This window comes from Coregonus lavaretus (genome assembly GCF_964263955.1).
Source record: "Coregonus lavaretus genome assembly, chromosome: 7".
NCBI lineage: Eukaryota > Metazoa > Chordata > Actinopteri > Salmoniformes > Salmonidae > Coregonus > Coregonus lavaretus.
This window is the reverse complement of record NC_139994.1, coordinates 40,767,157-40,787,880: the sequence shown is the minus strand read 5'-3', so window position 1 is coordinate 40,787,880 and position 20,724 is coordinate 40,767,157. Positions and strand designations below refer to the sequence as shown.

The following is a 20,724-nucleotide window of genomic DNA, read 5'->3' as shown; positions in this document are numbered from 1 at the left end:
CAGTATGTCCAACCGGCCTCACAACCGCAGACCACGTGTAACCACGTCAGCCCAGGACCTCCACATCCGGCTTGTTCACCTGCGGGATCATCTGAGACCAGCCACCGAGACAGCTGATGATACTGTGGGTTTCACAACCGAAGGATTTCTGCACAAACTGTCAGAAACCGTCTCAGGGAAGCTCACCTCGGGCTGTTACGGTGACCGTATTACCGCCATGTGACCGCTTAGTCACGGTAATTAGGCTTCTCCAAGCTCTGATGCTGCTGATGATCATTAGTAGCCTACCAAACTTGCTAACTGCCTGGTACTCAGCACTCTATTGTACCTCTAATCACTCTGACATCAATGCAAATGTGTTTGAAAATCAAATCAAACATTTCATGAGAGCCCATGTTGCGCAACATTTCTATAGGCTATGCAATTGTGCGAGAAAACAGAGTGATGACCTCTATTAAATAGAGGAGGATCCCATCAGCTTTCTATAGGCTTGGTCTAATATATTTATTATTCAACTTTCCTAATGTTAAGCACATTGCTTATCTTTACAACAGGAGTACAGCCAACCTGGCTGGCATGAAAATGAACCACAGGAAATAGTCCTCCATTCGCTATTGTCACGTTCGTTGAAAGAAGGGACGGACCAAGGTGCAGGGTGATATGCATACATGTTTATTTTAACTTAATAAACACTCGACAAAACAATAAACGAAACGAAACGAAACGAAACGTGAAGTCCAAGGTAGCACACACAACATACCTTACACAGAACAAGATCCCACAACCCACTAGTGCCAATAGGCTGCCTAAGTATGATCCCCAATCAGAGACAACGAGCGACAGCTGCCTCTGATTCGGAACCACACCGGCCAACATAGAACTACACATACTAGAATACAAACATAGAAAACGCACAACAAAGAATATACACACCCTGACTCAACATTTAAGCCTCCCCTGAGTCAGGGCGTAACAGTACCCCCCCCCCCCCCCAAAGGTGCGGACACCGACCGCACAACATAAACATTACAGGGTAGGGGCCGGGTGGGCATTCCACCTCGGAGGCGAATCCGGCTCGGGGTGTGACGACCTCTCACTCTCCGCCTCCCTGTTGCGCCCCTGGTCTGGTCTAGACCTCGGCGCGCTGCTTCCCCTCTCCTTCCTCCCACGATACGCCAGGCCCTGTCTGGACCCTGGTGTGGGAGACCCCGAACCTGGAGAGGGGCTGACGTCATGGTCTGGACTGGAGCCGCTGACCGGAGCTGGACTGGACACCGGTGGAGCGGACTGCTCTGGCTCCGGAGTGGAGCCGCTGACTGGAGCTCGATCAGGCACCGGTGGAGCGGACTGCTCTGGCTCTGGAGTGGAGCAGCTGACCGGTGCCGGACCAGTCACCGGTGGAACGGGCACGGGCCGTGCCGGACTGGAGACACGCACCACTGGTTGCCTCTCGGGTCTCCGTCGTCGGCACTGTTGGCGCCGTTTCTCCTCTCTATACCGGGGCCTCCACTGTCTCTTCCCAAGGACGGCGATCCATCCCAGCCTGAATCTCCTCCCAAGTCCAGGATCCCTTACCGTCCAGGATCTCCTCCCAGGTTCAGGCTGTCTGCTCCTGGACACGCTGCTTGGTCCTCGTTTGGTGGGATCTTCTGTGACGTTCGTTGAAGGATGGGACGGACCAAGGCGCAGCGTGATATGCATACATGTTTATTTTAACTTAATAAACACTCGACAAATTTCACACTGTGATTTGTGATTTGAAGGAGTCAGGCGCAGGAGGGCAAATCACAGAATAAAAGGTTTATTCCGAACACAGTAGTATGCAGCAATGCATCAAACACTTCAGTGCGGAAAACAGGCACACTGGAAAACAACAAAGCACACGGGTGAAAATAACCCGGTGATAGAAAATAAAATAGAGCTCCACCGAGCTTATTGAACCTCCACAATAAACAATCACACACAAAGACAAGGGGGCAGAGGGAACACTTATACAGGTACTGATGAGGGAATATGAATCAGGTGTGTGTAATAAACAAGACAAAACAAATGGAATGATGAGATGAGGAGCGGCAGTGGCTAGAAGGCCGGTGACGAGGAACGCATAAGCCTGCCTGAACAAGGAGAGGAGGCAGCCTCGGAGGAAGTCGTGAGAGTACCCCCCCTTTGACGCGCAGCTCCAGCAGCACGCCGACACCGACCTCGGGGACGACCAGGAGTACGCGGAGCAGGGCGAGCCGGATGGCGACGGTGGAAATCCCGCAACAGGGAGGGATCGAGGATATCCCTCACCGGGACCCAGCACCGCTCCTCCGGACCATACCCCTCCCACTCCACGAGGTACTGAAGGACCCCCACTCGACGCCTCGAATCCAGGATGGAATGGACGGAGTACGCCGGGGCCCCCTCCATGTCCAGAGGGGGTGGAGGGACCTCCCGCACCTCAGATTCTTGGAGCGGACCAACCACCACCGGCCTGAGGAGAGACACATGGAACGAGGGGTTAATGCGGTAATCTGGAGGGAGTGGTAACCTATAAGTAACCTTGTTTATTCTCCTCAGGACTTTGAACGGCCCCACAAACCGCGGGCTCAGCTTCCGGTAGGGCAGGCGGAGTGGCAGATTCCAGGTCAAGAGCCAGACCCGATCACCCGGTACAAAGACCGGGGCCTCACTGCGGTAGGTAATGTGTACAGTTCTTCCAATATCTTCAATATGCACCTCGGAATTGGATAAGGACGCGTGCAGTTGCGTCCCCTATGTGTCTGTCTTCACTTGTACCCTTTGAGAAAGACCCGATCACGTGATGGAGAGCCATGTGAGGGAGAGGGGCTTAGGAGCGCACAGTACTCAGGGAGAAGGGCACAACGCAGCACTCCGGGCCAAGGGCACAACGGCCACTGACCGCAAAAGGCATGGATTGTTTTAGGGTGCGTTATGGTCACAAAGGGGATGCCGCCGTGAAATTCAAGGCATTATCAAGTGCTTGTCAAATTGTGAATGAGAGACTAGTGTACAGCCTGCACATAAAACAAAGCAGAGCTCATGCCTTTCAAGCGACTTTTTTCAAATCGTCATTAGAGTCGCATCATGCAACCTTACAATGTAATAAAAATCTAAACATATAGCCCAACGTTTGTAGAACAACTAAAGTTACATTAATAACTCTAAATTAAGCACATATGAGTCACTATTTATTTGTTAACCGCTCAACACAGAATAGCCGCATGTGCGCACTCCCTCAAATCGATTGGAGAAAATATTTATATTTTATTCAGCTTTGTTCAATTGTATTCTTCATACTATAAAATAATATAAAATAATGCCACGGAATTCTAAGCAAACCATGTCTGCTAAATGAACTAGTGTAGCCCACAGCCATTTGGCATAGCCAGATCAGGACAACTCAGGGTACGCTATTCTGTTCTTCTGAAATAGACTACATTTTCTTCATATCATGCTTCTTTAGACCTGTTTAAAATAAATAATGGGTTTATTGTGAAGGTGTAGGCTATATTACATGTTCCAAAGGTCTGCATCAGTGGCTTGTAGGCTATGTGTGAAAGCCAGGAGATGCTAAATGTGTTCATGTTAATTAACAGTCAATTACCGTGAGACCGACAGTTATTTGCTTGACAGTCACTGGCTGATGAAATATTGTGACCGCCTCCGCCACAGCACCTGTGTGTTCTTCATCCTCACCAGGGTCTTGACCTGACTGCAGTTCGGCGTCGTAACCGACTTCAGTGGGCAAATGCTCACCTTCGTTGGCCACTGGAGAAGTGTGCTCTTCACGGATAAAACCCGGTTTCAACTGTGCAGGCCGACAGCGTGTATGCTGATGTCAACGTTGTGAACAGAGTGCCCCATGGTGGCAGTTGGGTTATGGTATGGGCAGGCAAAAGCTACAGACAATGAACACAATTGCATTTTATTGATGGCAATTTGAATGCACAGAGATACCGTGATGAGATCCTGAGGCCCATTGTCGTAACATTCATCCGTCACCATCACCTCATGTTTCAGCATGTTATGCATGGCCCCATGTCGCAAGGATCTGTACACAATTCCTGGAAGCTGAAAATGTCCCATGAGTGTGTTTGGAATGCTCTAATCGACGTGTACGACAGTGTGTTCCAGTTCCCGCCAATATCCAGCAACTTTACACAGCCATCAGCCATCGAAGAGGAGTGGAACAACATTCCACAGGCCACAATCAACAGCCTGATCAACTCTATGCAAAGGAGATGTGTTGCGCTGCATGAGGCAAATGGTGGTCACACCAGATACTGACTGGTTTTCTGATCCATTTTAAAGTCCAAAGAAGAAGAAGAAGCCTGAAGGAGGAGAGATTACTAGAAAACAAACTTTTACCATTTTATCTGTGGATTAATTGTCGGAGTAGAGGACCTTGTGCATTTCAGGTAAAATAACAACCCAATGTTTATATCCCAGGACAAATTAGCTAGCAACAGCAAGCTATCTAGCTAAATTGCCATTAATGTTTAATGCTTTTCGACCTGTCCCCAAATTAATATAATTGGTTCAGAGTTTATTTTGATATTTCAACCTGCGTGTCCTGATCGCGTCTGGTGTGGGGGGACAAAATAAACTTGCCTGCATGCGGTCTGGGTAGCATGTAAGGCAACACGGTCTGTTTTGCCCAATAGTTGACACGCTTCGGTTTTGTTGCTATAGAACCAACCCATCTATTGAAGCAGTTTCTAGGCATCTTCATAATAAACCATCTTTGATTTCAGCAACACAAGAAAGACAGACAGCTGTACAGCTGCTGCAGCTGCTAGCTGCCGATTACCAAGTGTGTTGTGCTCTAAAGGCTCATTACAAAAACACAGAGATGCGATTAAGTGCGCAAGAAAAAATAAACGGTGTGAAAAATTCAAAAAGTTAACTTTAACTAAAGTGTTAATTTTGATAGCCTTGAATAGAATAGAATACAAAATGAATGAAACCATTGATGGCAATCTTAAAGGCCCAGTGCATTCAAAATTCAGTCTTTCCTGTGTTTTATATCATATTGTGTACAACAGCTGATGAAACTAACACTGTAAAAATGTGATGAAATTTGATCAGTGTTATTTCCTGATAGTTGCTGGTTGAAAATACAATTTACACAGGACCTTCTAATCAGCAGGTTTGAATGGGCGGGAGTTTCAGCTTTCCATGGTGACATCACCATGCAGTAAACTGATAAATAGACCAATAACAAAGAGAGTTCCAAACCTCTCTGTCAATAACAGCCAGTTTTCCGTTTTCCCCTCCCCAATCAGACCACTCCCAGACAGTTCTAGCATTTCTTGCTTGAGAAATCGTTTTTAGCTAAAAAGCTATTTTTGCCCAATTATTTGAAATCTATTACAGTATGGTACTTACTTAATAGTTACCCAGAAATGATTTGATATTGATATAAAAACGGCTGCATTGGGCCTTAAAAAATATACAAATGATATATAAATGTTACTTTTTTATTTAGTTATAGCTGCTCAGTGCGTGATGTACGTGTATGTGCATGTGTATGCAGGTGTGTATGTGTGTATACATGCATGCATGCACGTGTGTGTGTGTGTGTATGTTTATGCAGGTGTGTGTGTGTTCTCACCTCTATAGAAGACATGAATCTATCAGCGATGATGGACATCCCCAGGAACATATAGATGAGAGCTACAAAGTAGACGATGGCCCTCGCCACCTAGATTAGATTAGAAAAACTTTAATGTCCTCAATGATGCAATTCAGTTCACAGCATACAGACAAAATACAGACAATAAGGCCGGGATTCACTTGCATGCTTGACATTAAAAGGTAATTTCCTATTGAGCTGACATATGCAGCGTTTACCGTGAATGCGGGAACACATTGCCTTTAAAAGCTGCATTGTCAACAGTGCTCTATAACGTGCAATCGGCTGCTACTTAAAAAAATGAAAAAAAGAATAACAACAGATTTCAAGCCATGGTCACCTTGTCTCCTACAGAGGGATTTTGGGGGTTCCAGATGGGCAGTACCACCCCTTCTTGACAGGGGTCTCCTGTAGCCGTGCAGTTAGCCTTAAAGTGACCCCCCTCTGATGGAGGAGTGGAACCGGCCAGGGCCAGGCTGGGAAGGGACAGGAGGAGCACGGAAGAGAGGAAGAGGAGGAGGAGGATGGAGGAGGGAGAGGAGGGATGGAGGGATGGGAGGTGGAGGTGTAGGTGTGACATGGCTGCAGAGGTTCTTCTGAGAGCGAGAGAGAGAGAGAGAGAGACAGAGAGACAGAGAGAAACGCTGAATTTAAAAGGAAACACTTTGAGCCAACACATAAAACTGTTGTGTACGACCAACACCAGCAACCTAATCGACCTAAGGAAATCCTAGCGACCCTGTAACCAGCAGAGAGAGAGCAAGCGAGAGAAAGGTAGCTCAGTTGATAGAGCATTGTGTTTGCAACGCCAGGGTTGAGGGTTTGATTCCCACAGGGGGTAGGAAAAAAATAATGTATGCATTCACTAACTGTAAGTCGCTCTGGATAAGAGCGTCTGCTAAATGACTAAAATGTAAAGGGGGAGTGGGGGGGAGTTGAAAAGCAGCTGTCTCTCCTCTCTCTCTCTCACCACGTTTCACCCTTCTCTCTCTCATTCATCCCTTTCCCCGCTCTACCTCACGCAACAAGCAGACAACAACGTCCCAACCAGAGGGTTGACTGTCCTCCGACTGTGTGTGTGTGGCACTGTCTAACAATGAAATGTCATGAATGGCCATGCTGTGTGTGGTCTGTCATAAGGATTAATGTCAACAAGACTCATCCATAGGGAGATAGAGTACACAAACACACACACACATCATCTCTGTGTCGGTCTGTCTCTCACGCTCAATTTTTTCCCCATAACTTCTCATTTAGACCTGTCAAAACACAAAATTGGATTTAGTATACTGTGGCCACACACACACACAGTAGTGTCTCGCTGACACACACATTCACAAATATTATCATCTATCTCCCACTTTGCTTGCACACACATCCCCCCCTCCCCCCACACACACACACATGTCCCCATACACCCCCCCCCACACACACACACACACAGCTCACCCCAACTGCTGAGTTGTTGTGTTACATGTTTATCTACTAAAATTACAGAAAATATAAGCATACAGTGCCTTCAGAAAGTAGTCATATACCTTGACTTATTCCACATCCTGAATTCAAAATGGATTAAATAGATTGTTTTGTCACCATAATACACAATACCCCATAATGACAAAGTGACAACATGATTTTTGACATTTCTGCAAATGTATTGAAAATTAAATACAGAAATACCTAATTTGTATAAGTATTCACAGCCCTAGGTCAATACTTTGTAGAAGCACTTTTGGAAGTGATTACAGCTGTGAGTCTTTCTGGGTAAGTCTCTAAGAACTTTCCACACCTGGATTGTGCAACATTTGCCCATTATTCTTTTCAAAATTCTTCAAGCTCAGTCAAATTGGTTGCAGATAATTGCTAGACAACCATTTTCAGGTCTTGCCATAGATTTTCAAGTAGATTTAAGTCAAAACTAACCTGGCCACTCAGGAACCTTAACTGTCTTCTTGGTAAGCAACTCCAGTGTAGATTTTGCCTTGTGTTTTAGGTTATTGTCCTGCTGAAAGGTGAATTCATCTCCCAGTGTTTGGAGGAAAGCAGACAACCAGGTTTTCCTCTAGGATTTTGCCTGTGCTTAGCTCCATTCTGTTTCTTTTTATCCTGAAAAACTCCCCAGTCCTTAATGAACGATAACAAGCATACCCATAACATGATGCAGCCACCACTATGCTTGAAAATACAGAGAGTGGTACTCTGTAATGTGTTGTATTGGATTTGCCCCAAACATAACATGTTGTATTCAGGAGAAAAAGTGAATTACTTAGACACATTTTTTGCAGTATTACTTTAGTGCTGTAACGTAATATGTGGTAGGAAGACCAGAGAGAAGGATAAAACAGCAGGATTTAGAGAATCTGTCAACAACGGCAGGTAGCTTAGTGGTTAAGGGCATTGTGCCAGTAACCGAAAGGTCGCTGGTTCTAATCCCATGGCCAACTAGGTGAAAAATCTGTCGATGTGCCCTTGAGCAAGGCACTTAACCCTAATTGCTACTGTAAGTCGCTCTGGATAAGAGCTTCTGCTAAATGACGTAAATGTTTTGTGGTCCTCTGTAGCTCAATTGGTAGAGCATGGTGCTTGTAACGCCAGGGTAGTGGGTTCGATTCCCGGGACCACCCATACGTAAAAATGTATGCACATATGACTGTAAGTTGCTTTGGATAAAAGCTTCTGCTAAATGGCATATTATATTATAACTATAATAGTGGTACAACCATCAGAAAGGGGGAGATCAGTTCCGAAGTCTATGGACAGATGTGACCAAGGCCGCTGAGGCAAGGAGTTTCCCTGCTGAAGGGAAAGGAGTTTCCCTGCTGGAGCCTGCCAGGGAGATTAGATTTGGGCACATAGGGAGCAGGAGTTGACATAGCGGGCAACGTCCTGCACCAAGGTGGGCCACCAGTACTTATCGGAGTGGGATTGGATAGTGCGGGTGATACCTGGGTGTCCAGCAGCGAGGGATGTGTGTGCCCAGGTCAACAGTTGATTCCTTACCCCCGTGGAAACAGGTGCGCTCTGGAGGGCAGGTAGCCGGCACGGGTTCCCTCTCCAGAGCCTGGTGGGATGTCCACGTCTACGTCCCAGAGAACGGAAGCAACGATTCGAGAGGGTGGAATGATGGTCGCACTCGGGATCGGAACCTCTCCCGAATTGTGGAGACGGGACAGGGCATCGGCTTTGATGTTCTTAGTACCTGGGCGATATGACAGGGTGAAGTGAAATCTGGTGAAGAAAAGGGCCCACCTTGCTTGGCGCGGGTTCAGCCGCCTTGCCGTCCGTATGTACTCCAGGTTCCGATGGTCGGTGAGGATGAGGAATGGCTCCTTGGCGCCCTCCAGCTAGTGTCTCCACTCCGCTAATGCCAACTTCATCGCCAGGAGCTCCCGGTCGCCGACGTCACAGTTCCTCTCTGCAGGAGACAATGTTTTTGAGAAGTATGCACATTGATTCAATTTCTGTTGGTTACCTTGGCGTTGGGACAGGATGGCTCCCACACCTACTTCTGAGGCGTCCACCTCCACCATGAATGTGGTAATCTACCAATAGGTACCCTTCTTTGCGAGGCATTGGAAAACATCTCTGGTCTTTTTGGTTGAATCTGGGTTTGAAATTCACTGCTCGACTGAGGGACCTTACAGATATTTGTATGTGTGGGGTACAGAGATTAGGTAGTCATTCAAAAACATGCAACTTATTAATTGACTTTTTAATCACATTTTTACTCCTGAACTTATTTAGGCTTGCCATAACAAAGAGGTTGAATACTTATTGACTCAAGACATTTCATCTTTTCACTTTGACATTATGGGGTATTGTGTGTTGGCCAGTGACACAACATCTCAATTGAATACATTTTAAATTCAGGCTGTAACACAACAAAATGTGGAAAAAGTCAAAGGGTGTAAATACTTTCTGAAGGCAGAAGAGAACACATTGAGAAAGGAAATCAGGAATAAAATCTCCCCTCTGTAATGTACAGTTCGGAGAAAAGAGAACTGCTACTACACCAGACTACTAGAGCGTGATTTCTAGTGGAGTGTGTGTGTGTGCGTGTGCATGCGCGTGCTTGCCTGCGTGTGTGCATGTGTGTGTGTCTGTGCTGCAGGAGTGTGAAGCTGCTGTTCATGTGTGTGTTTCTGTACCATTAACCATTTGTTTAGGCTACACCTTGTTCAGTCATGTTACCTCATTAGCTAGCTATGGCTAACAACCTGGGGCGTGTTCAGCAGGATGCAACGTTTTGGAACATTCAGATAGAAATATGCTATGAAGAACAAACATGCCTCTGACATGTTGAATAAGAAATAACGTTGGCTCAATTCATGGATTGTCTATCTGCAACGTTCGAGAGCGTTTTGCGACTGAATGTGGCCCTGGTAACATTACCAGTAGCCTATATGCAAACATTTGGTGGTACAGAAAGAAAGGAAAAGAGATAGCAAACAATTTATTGAAAAAATTCCTCTTGCCACTACACTATATTTGGGTAAATAACTTTATTTTGAGTTAATGTGGACCCAATGACTCAGACTTGAGCACTTGGACCAGGACTCGAGCACTGGGATTCGGACCTCAGCCATAGGGACTCGTGACTCGACCATTGGTGACTTGGACTTGGAGGTTTAGTGACTCGACTACATCACTGGGCGAAACAGTCATTAGCTCCCGTTCAAAGTCATTCTACTTTTGGACATCAATGTGGCTGCGGCATCTGTGGAACGTTGATAACAATGGCAATGACGCAACCATCAATGTAATTGTATTGCATCACTTCCAATCCCCCATGTTTATATATATATATACAATGGGGGAAAAAAGTATTTAGTCAGCCACCAATTGTGCAAGTTCTCCCACATAAAAAGATGAGAGAGGCCTGTAATTTTCATCATAGGTACACGTCAACTATGACAGACAAAATGAGATTTCTTTTTACAGAAAATCACATTGTAGGATTTTTAATGAATTTATTTGCAAATTATGGTGGAAAATAAGTATTTGGTCAATAACAAAAGTTTCTCAATACTTTGTTATATACCCTTTGTTGGCAATGACACAGGTCAAACGTTTTCTGTAAGTCTTCACAAGGTTTTCACACACTGTTGCTGGTATTTTGGCCCATTCCGCCATGCAGATCTCCTCTAGAGCAGTGATGTTTTGTGACTTTCAACTCCCTCCAAAGATTTTCTATGGGGTTGAGATCTGGAGACTGGCTAGGCCACTCCAGGACCTTGAAATGCTTCTTACGAAGCCACTCCTTCGTTGCCCGGGCGGTGTGTTTGGGATCATTGTGATGCTGAAAGACCCAGCCACGTTTCATCTTCAATGCCTTGCTGATGGAAGGAGGTTTTCACTCAAAATCTCACGATACATGGCCCCATTCATTCTTTCCTTTACACGGATCAGTCGTCCTGGTCGCTTTGCAGAAAAACAGCCCCAAAGCATGATGTTTCCACCCCCATGCTTCACAGTAGGTATGGTGTTCTTTGGATGCAACTCAGCATTCTTTGTTCTCCAAACACGACGAGTTGAGTTTTTACCAAAAAGTTATATTTTGGTTTCATCTGACCATATGACATTCTCCCAATCCTCTTCTGGATCATCCAAATGCACTCTAGCAAACTTCAGACGGGCCTGGACATGTACTGGCTTAAGCAGGGGGACACGTCTGGCACTGCAGGATTTGAGTCCCTGGCGGCGTAGTGTGTTACTGATGGTAGGCTTTGTTACTTTGGTCCCAGCTCTCTGCAGGTCATTCACTAGGTCCCCCCGTGTGGTTCTGGGATTTTTGCTCACTGTTCTTGTGATCATTTTGACCCCACGGGGTGAGATCTTGCTCGAGGGAGATTATCAGTGGTCTTGTATGTCTTCCATTTCCTATTAATTGCTCCCACAGTTGATTTCTTCAAACCAAGCTGCTTACCTATTGCAGATTCAGTCTTCCCAGCCTGGTGCAGGTCTACAATTTTGTTTCTGGTGTCCTTTGACAGCTCTTTGGTCTTGGCCATAGTGGAGTTTGGAGTGTGACTGTTTGAGGTTGTGGACAGGTGTCTTTTATGCTGATAACAAGTTCAAACAGGTGCCATTAATACAGGTAACGAGTGGAGGACTGAGGAGCCTCTTAAAGAAGAAGTTACACGTCTGTGAGAGCCAGAAATCTTGCTTGTTTGTAGGTGACCAAATACTTATTTTCAGGCCATCTTTTTAAGTGAGAGAACTTGCACAATTGGTGGCTGACTAAATACTTTTTTTCCCTACTGTATATTACATACAGTATGTCACGCCCTGGCTCTGTGGACTCTTGTATGTTGAGCCAGGGTGTTAGTTTCTTTGTGTAGTGTCTATGTTTCGTTTCCTATGTTCTGTTCTAGGTTATGTGTTTCTATGTTGGCCGGGGTGGTTCTCAATCAGAGGCAACGAGAATCAGCTGTTGCTTGTTGTCTCTGATTGGGAACCATACTTAGGCATTCTTTTGTGCACTTGTGATTCATGGGATCTTGTTCCGTGTAGGTTTGTGTACATGACCGAGGACTTCACGTATCGTTTTGTTGTTTTGTAATTATTGTTTAAAGTACTAATTTAAGTATGTACTCATATCACGCTGCGCCTTGGTCCACTCATTATGACGATCGTGACAGAAGATCCCACCATCAAAGGACCAAGCAGCGTGACCAGGAGCAGACAGCCTGGACTTGGGAGGAGATCTTGGACGGGCAGGGGTCCTGGACTTGGGAGGAAATCCAGGCCGGAAAGGATCGCCGTCCGTGGGAGGAGACGGTGGAGGCGCGCCATAGAGAAGAGCAGCGGCGCCAACCGGGTCGACGTCGGACACGCAAGAGGCAACCCCAAGACATTTTTCTGGGGGGGCACACGGCATGGACGACGGGGCTGCTGGAGGCAGCTACAGGGCGAGTTTGGGGATTAGGAGAGGAGGCCACCGGGTTTGGGGGGCTGGAAGGGAGGTTGGCGGAGCCTAGAGGTAGAGCAGAGCCAACTCCCCGTACTCAGGCTAGGCAGCGTGAGACTGGGCAGGTTCCGAGGTATGCGGAGCTGCGTACTGTGCCGCGAGTGGTCCGGCACAGTCCGGTACGTCCTGTGCGAGCACCACACACGTGTCGTGCTAAGGTGGGCATGCAGCCAGGACGGATTGTGCTGGCTCAATGCTTGTGGCCTCCAGTACCCCTCCTCGGTCCCGGATATCCTGCGCCAGTGTCATGTGCTGTAGTGCCAGTACGAGTACACAGCCCTGTACGTCCTGTGCTGATGCCTCACACAGAGTGTGTAAAAATAGGCATTCAGCCAGGACGGGTTGTGTCAGCTCTTCGCTCCAGACCTCCAGTCCGTCTCCACAGCCCGGTCCGGCCTGTCCCTGCTCCCCGCACCAAGCCTGTGGTACGCGTCGCCAGCCCGGTCCGGCCTGTTCCTGCCCCTCGCACCAAGCCTGTGGTGCACGTCGCCAGCCCGGCCCGGCCTGTTCCTGCTCCCCGCACCAAGCCAGTGGTGCGCATCGTCAGCCCGGTCCGGCCCGTTCCTGCTCCCCGCACCAAGCCAGTGGTGCGCGTCGTCAGCCCATTCCGGCCCATTCCTGCTCCCCGCACCAAGCCAGTGGTGCGTATCGTCAGCCCGGTCCGGCCCGTTCCTGCTCCCCGCACCAAGTCAGTGGTGCGCGTCGTCAGCCCGGTCCGGCCCATTCCTGCTCCCCGCACCAAGCCTGTGGTGCGCGTCGGCAGTCCGGCACAGCCCGTGCCTGTTTCACCGGTGTCTGGTCAGGTACCGGTCAGCTGCTCCACACCGGAGCCTAAGCAATACGCTCCACCGACGTCCAGTACAGCTCCAGCCAGCGGGACCAGACCAGGGGCGCTACGGGGGGGTTGTTAGAGGGTGGTGGTCACGCCCGGAGCCGGATCCTCCTCCGAGGTGGAATGCCCACCCGGCCCCTCCCCTGTTGGGTTTATTTTGGCGTGGTCGCAGTCCGCGCCTTTGGGGGGGGGGGGGGGGGGGGGGGGGGGGGGGGGGTACTGTCACGCCCTGGCTCTGGGGACTCTTGTATGTTGAGCCAGGGTGTTAGTTTCTTTGTGTAGTGTCTATGTTTCGTTTCCTATGTTCTGTTCTAGATTATGTGTTTCTATGTTGGGGTGGTTCTCAATCAGAGGCAACGAGAATCAGCTGTTGCTTGTTGTCTCTGATTGGGGACCATACTTAGGCAGCCTTTTGTGCACTTGTGATTCGTGGGATCTTGTTCCGTGTAGGTTTGTGTATATGACCGAGGACTTCACGTATCGTTTTGTTGTTTTGTAATTGTTGTTTAAAGTACTAATTTAAGTATGTACTCATATCACGCTGCGCCTTGGTCCACTCATTATGACGATCGTGACACAGTATAACAATCCAGAATGCCAGTATTACCTTCCTCATCATGATAATAACTACAGATCATTATCTCAATGCATTCTTAGTACTATTAATTTAGTAGTGTTTATACCTCCTACCCAAATTAGCAAATGTAGATAAATCCAAATGTATTATCGACACAGCTAGCCAACTCCTTCCTTCACTGGCACTCAATCTTCTGGCGTATGTTCATTATCCTCTTCAGACAGCTTCATAATTCAACATGAATTGCCCATGACAATGTCCCACCTTCATCCGAGTCACCACCATCTCTTCACCCCATTCTGTCTTGTCCCTTTGCCAACCAGTATACTAACAACATGAGAAATGTTGTATTTGAACAGATCTCTCTCCATCCTCACTCCTCGTGGACTCCCGTCACACTCCTGCGAGAAAAGCATGAGATAAAAGACAGTTGATAGCTTCGATTGGATGTATTACACCGGTTGCAGGTAGAAGTGGTGCTGTACAGGAACGTCTTCAACGCCTCTGATATTCATCTTCAGCCAGTTCAGTTTTTTTTCCTTCTTTTTCTTTACAACTTTCTAGGCCAAATTATCCCTGATATGCATCAAGACACCATCTGTATTTACCTCGAGAGAAGACCGAACATAACAGTTTAGTTGTGGTCATTTCTAATCCAAGAAATCCATATAAGCATTGACTATATGAGAAATTATTATGTTTTACCAATTATTCTTAATACCAATTTCTAATATACTCCCCAATTTCTGTTAGGGAAACCATCCAGACAGAGAAATTAATGGTGTGAATGTCAGGTGATTCTTGAAATTCTAGAAGATCTTGAAGTTCTTGGATGTTCTTGGAGGTCTGCCAGAACACATAGCTCATCAGTAGCATTCCCCTTGCCATCGTCTCCCATCACCTGATCCTTGTCAGCTCCAGCGTCCTCAGCTCCCTCATCTCTAGGTCGTCGGTTTCCTCGTAGTACTCTGTTGCAGTGGTTTAGATGATACCAGGTCGATCTCCCCTCTATCCGTACATCCGTTGGTGTAGCCTGGGTGATGATCTATGGTCCCTTTAGCTCTGAACCTTCTTCCGTCACTAGGGTCTCGGATCATGCAGAGTCCTTCTCCATTTATCAACATCGTTCTGTGGAGTGTGTCTTTCTGGCAGCGTCCCAATAGGGAAGTTGAGAGTCCCTGCTGCAAAGACACACAGACAGACACAAAATAAAACAATGCTCCGCAGTGGCGGTGCCATCTTCCTCCTCTGGGTTTGACCACTCCTACAGTGGGACACATGGATGCAGGTATCTTTCTCTGCTACCTTCCCCTCCATCGATGTAGCCAACAACACCTAGTACTGACCTCCCCACCTAGGTTTTGTCCATCTCTTACTTCTGTAATCATTTACCGCCAGTCTCCAGGGCGCAGACAATGCCCAGATTCTCCTGTTAGGTTGGGCAGAGAAGCCTTCACCCGTGGGAAGAAAGTCTTAGGAACATTGTTCGGTGAGACACCGTATGCTACTATACCCTGTCTTCTTATCAGAGCCTTGAGATTAGGAAGTGCACATTCTTGCAGCTTATAGGTCACTAGTTTCAGAGACAGGCCTCCTCTACACCCTGCCTCCTACCAAAAATACACTTGCACATAAAACATTTAATCTAACCCATAACACATTAATTACTACTGCTCATATTCTTTATACAATTTGAACATTTACCAAAAAGCCCCATGCGACCAGTACTTCCCCCTTTGGACACATGACTCACATCGTGATTCATGCGTTCAAAAGTTGCCTTCTAAACCAAAATAATAAATTAAATTAAAATGACAAACTTTTGATAATACCTTAACTTAATTGTATCCCATAAGGTAATTCAAGTAATATTAAAATTGACTAGCGACATGTGTTCATCATTCAGGACTAGCTCTCTCACTCTGTCCTTGTTATGGTCCGAATCCTATATAGGACTATTGCCAAATTATAAACTTCTTCATAATTATCAGTATTATAAATGACCCTCAACTCAATAAATTACCTTAAATTCCTCATCCTATGCCTCTTGGCTTTCCAGTGTGGGTGATCAATTCACACTAGAAAGTCAGGACAGAGTTCAGAGGTCATTCAAACCCTTCAAAGAAGTGAACAGTCAAAACATTTCATAAATTTTGTATCCCAAGTGTACAGTAAGTCCTCATTACATTTCTTCTCAAAAGAAATTATGTGTTTACCCAAAACAAAACAAAAAACTTCAGAAAAGTCCATGTGTGTGCCACTTTAAGACATCTCTAACCTGTTAAAACCCCCTAAAATCAAAATCTAAACCCTATATAACCATTATAATAGGTGGGTTGTGTGTGGTTATTTGAAAAAGCATATTGGAAAACAACAAACAAAAATAGCCAGGCCTTATTTAATTTGGTAGCTCCCTCTTATGACCTAATTATAAGACTGCCAAATTTTACTAACTGCTCCCCCTAGCCCACAGACTTTGGAAACATTCCAATGAAAGATAAGGAAATCCCAATTTTCCTGGAAGAGAAAGTATACATTTAGTTAACATTCAGTTATAATCAGCAATCCAAAAATAGTAATTACACACAAAACGTGATGCAGATATACAGTGGGGAAAAAAAGTATTTAGTCAGCCACCAATTGTGCAAGTTCTCCCACTTAAAAAGATAAGAGAGGCCTGTAATTTTCATCATAGGTACACGTCAACTATGACAGACAAATTGAAAAATCACATTGTAGGATTTTTAATGAATTTATTTGCAAATTATGGTGGAAAATAAGTATTTGGTCACCTACAAACAAGCAAGATTTCTGGCTCTCACAGACCTGTAACTTCTTCTTTAAGAGGCTCCTCTGTCCTCCACTCGTCACCTGTATTAATGGCACCTGTTTGAACTTGTTATCAGTATAAAAGACACCTGTCCAAAACCTCAAACAGTCACACTCCAAACTCCACTATAGCCAAGACCAAAGAGCTGTCAAAGGACACCAGAAACAAAATTGTAGACCTGCACCAGGCTGGGAAGACTGAATCTGCAATAGGTAAGCAGCTTGGTTTGAAGAAATCAACTGTGGGAGCAATTATTAGGAAATGGAAGACATACAAGACCACTGATAATCTCCCTCGATCTGGGGCTCCACGCAAGATCTCACCCCGTGGGGTCAAAATGATCACAAGAACAGTGAGCAAAAATCCCAGAACCACACGGGGGGACCTAGTGAATGACCTGCAGAGAGCTGGGACCAAAGTAACAAAGCCTACCATCAGTAACACACTATGCCGCCAGGGACTCAAATCCTGCAGTGCCAGACGTGTCCCCCTGCTTAAGCCAGTACATGTCCAGGCCCGTCTGAAGTTTGCTAGAGTGCATTTGGATGATCCAGAAGAGGATTGGGAGAATGTCATATGGTCAGATGAAACCAAAATATAACTTTTTGGTAAAAACTCAACTCGTCGTGTTTGGAGAACAAAGAATGCTGAGTTGCATCCAAAGAACACCATACCTACTGTGAAGCATGGGGGTGGAAACATCATGCTTTGGGGCTGTTTTTCTGCAAAGCGACCAGGACGACTGATCCGTGTAAAGGAAGAATGAATGGGGCCATGTATCGTGAGATTTTGAGTGAAAACCTCCTTCCATCAGCAAGGGCATTGAAGATGAAACGTGGCTGGGTCTTTCAGCATGACAATGATCCCAAACACACCACCCGGGCAACGAAGGAGTGGCTTCGTAAGAAGCATTTCAAGGTCCTGGAGTGGCCTAGCCAGTCTCCAGATCTCAACCCCATAGAAAATCTTTGGAGGGAGTTGAAAGTCTGTGTTGCCCAGCGACAGCCCCAAAACATCACTGCTCTAGAGGAGATCTGCATGGAGGAATGGGCCAAAATACCAGCAACAGTGTGAAAACCTTTTGAAGACTTACAGAAAACGTTTGACCTGTGTCATTGCCAACAAAGGGTATATAACAAAGGGTATATAAAAAAAAAAAAAAAAAAAAAAAAAAAAATTGTGTAAAGTGGTTTTCCCACTGGCTATAGGGTGAATGCACCAATTTGTAAGTCGCTCTGGATAAGAGCGTCTGCTAAATGACGTAAATGTGCCCTTGAGCAAGGCACTTAACCCTAATTGCTCCTGTAAGTCGCTCTGGATAAGAGCGTCTGCTAAATGACTAAAATGTAATGTAAATGTATACTTAGGCAGCCTTTTGTGCACTTGTGATTCGTGGGATCTTGTTCCGTGTAGGTTTGTGTTATTGACCGAGGACTTCACGTATCATTTTGTTGTTTTTGTTGTATTTGAAAAGTACCTATTAAAGTATGTACTCATATCACGCTGCGCCTTGGTCCACTTTTCATGACGATCGTGACAGAAGATCCCACCAAAACTGGACCAAGCAGCATGTGCAGGAGCAAACGCCGGGTAAGGAGCTGGAGCGGTTGGCGATGGCCCAGGTGGGCCAATGGTGGTCCTGGGAGGACATGTTCGCGGGCAAAGGGCCATGGGCTAAAGTTAAAGCCCTGGCGAGAGAGGAGGTACGGCGCCAACAGTGTTGTCGTCGGACAGGTGAGAGGCAACCCCAATAAATGTTTTGGGGGGGGCACACGGCATGGATGACGGGGCTGCTGGAGGCAGCTACAGGGCGAGTTTGTGGACTAGGAGAGGAGGCCACCAGGTTACGGGGGCCATTGGTCATGAGGAGGAAGGAGAGTGTAGAGGCACGGCGAGAGGTACTGGGGTGTGTTACCAGTCCGGTCAGGCCCGTTCCTGATCCCCGCACAAGGCCAGTGGTGTGTGTTCCCAGTACGGTCCGGCCTGTTCCTGTCCCTCGCACCAAGCCTGTGGTGCGCGTCGCCAGCCCGGTCCGGCCTGTTCCTGCCCCTCGCACCAAGCCTGTGGTGCGCGTCGCCAGCCCGGCCCGGCCTGTTCCTGCCCCTCGCACCAAGACTGTGGTGCGCGTCGCCAGCCCGGCCCGGCCTGTTCCTGCCCCTCGCACCAAGCCAGTGGTGCGCGTCGCCAGCCCGGCCCGGCCTGTTCCTGCCCCTCGCACCAAGCCAGTGGTGCGCGTCGCCAGCCCGGCCCGGCCTGTTCCTGCCCCTCGCACCAAGCCTGTGGTGCGCGTCGCCAGCCCGGTCCGGCCTGTTCCTGTCCCTCGCACCAGGCCTGTGGTGCGCGTCGCCAGCCCGGTCCGGCCTGTTCCTGCTCCCCGCACCAAGCCAGTGGTACGCATCGTCAGCCTGGTCCGGCCCGTTCCTGCTCCCCGCACCAAGTCAGTGGTGCGCGTCGTCAGCCCGGTCCGGCCCATTCCTGCTCCCCGCACCAAGCCTGTGGTGCGCGTCGTCAGTCCGGCACAGCCCGTGCCTGTTTCACCGGTGCCTGGTCAGGTACCGGTCAGCTGCTCCACACCGGAGCCTAAGCAATCCGCTCCACCGATGTCCAGTCCAGCTCCAGCCAGCGGGACCAGACCAGGGGCACTACGGGGGGGTTGTTAGAGGGTGGTGGTCACGCCCGGAGCCGGAGCCGCCTCCGAGGTGGAATGCCCACCCGGCCCCTCCCCTGTTGGGTTTATGTTGGCGCGGTCGCAGTCCGCGCCTTTGGGGGGGGGGGTACTGTCACGCCCTGGCTCTGGGGACTCTTGTATGTTGAGCCAGGGTGTTAGGTTCTTTGTGTAGTGTCTATGTTTCGTTTCCTATGTTCTGTTCTAGGTTATGTGTTTCTATGGTTCTCAATCAGAGGCAATGAGAATCAGCTGTTGCTTGTTGTCTCTAATTGGGAACCATACTTAGGCAGCCTTTTGTGCACTTGTGATTCGTGGGATCTTGTTCCGTGTAGGTTTGTGTTATTGACCGAGGACTTCACGTATCGTTTTGTTGTTTTTGTTGTATTTGAAAAGTACCTATTAAAGTATGTACTCATATCACGCTGCGCCTTGGTCCACTTTTCATGACGATCGTGACAGCAACACATACCAACAGTTAAATTACACTCAGAAACCCAGATTTATAGCCCAATTACACTGGTTTATTGTCTTACCATCTGATTCAAAATGAAATTCCTTCACTTCATCACCTTAGCTGTGCAATGATAATTAGTTTAATGGAAACCCTAAATTGGCGTTGTACTATGTTATAAGTTACTTCTTTAAATTCCACTCCTTATGGGCAGTTCATTTCTTAAACCTTATCTCTATCAAATGATCCATTAACGGATCAGAAAACCTTTATTTATTATTTCCCACCCCTGACGTACGACTACGTTTGGGTGAGGAAGTTAATACATACAGTGGGGAGAACAAGTATTTGATACACTGCCGATTTTGCAGGTTTTCCTACTTACAAAGCATGTAGAGGTCTGTAATTTTTATCATAGGTACACTTCAACTGTGAGAGACGGAATCTAAAACAAATATCCAGAAAATCACATTGTATGATTTCTAAGTAATTAATTTGCATTTTATTGCATGACATAAGCAGAACTTAATATTTGGTACAGAAACCTTTGTTTTCAATTACAGAGATCATACGTTTCCTGTAGGTCTTGACCAGGTTTGCACACACTGCAGCAGGGATTTTGGCCCACTCCTCCATACAGACCTTCTCCAGATCCTTCAGGTTTCGGGGCTGTCGCTGGGCAATACAGACTTTCAGCTCCCTCCAAAGATGTTCTATTGGGTTCAGGTCTGGAGACTGGCTAGGCCACTCCAGGA

The 20,724-nt window shown here is 47.2% G+C and overlaps 1 protein-coding gene across 1 annotated transcript in view; it reads right to left on the bottom strand.

Annotated features, from left to right (window-relative positions):
• Window positions 1–6,221, bottom strand: part of LOC311132523 (sodium/calcium exchanger 1-like) — a gene marked incomplete at both ends in the record, with an annotated part of 73,190 nt that extends 66,969 nt beyond the window's left edge. Inside the window, 2 exons of the mRNA XM_084165796.1 lie at window positions 5,621–5,710; window positions 5,982–6,221. Of these exons, the coding sequence (XP_084021922.1) occupies window positions 5,621–5,710; window positions 5,982–6,221 (330 nt within the window). The remainder of the gene's footprint in view (window positions 1–5,620; window positions 5,711–5,981) is intronic.
• Between the last annotated feature and the right edge of the window lie 14,503 nt (window positions 6,222–20,724).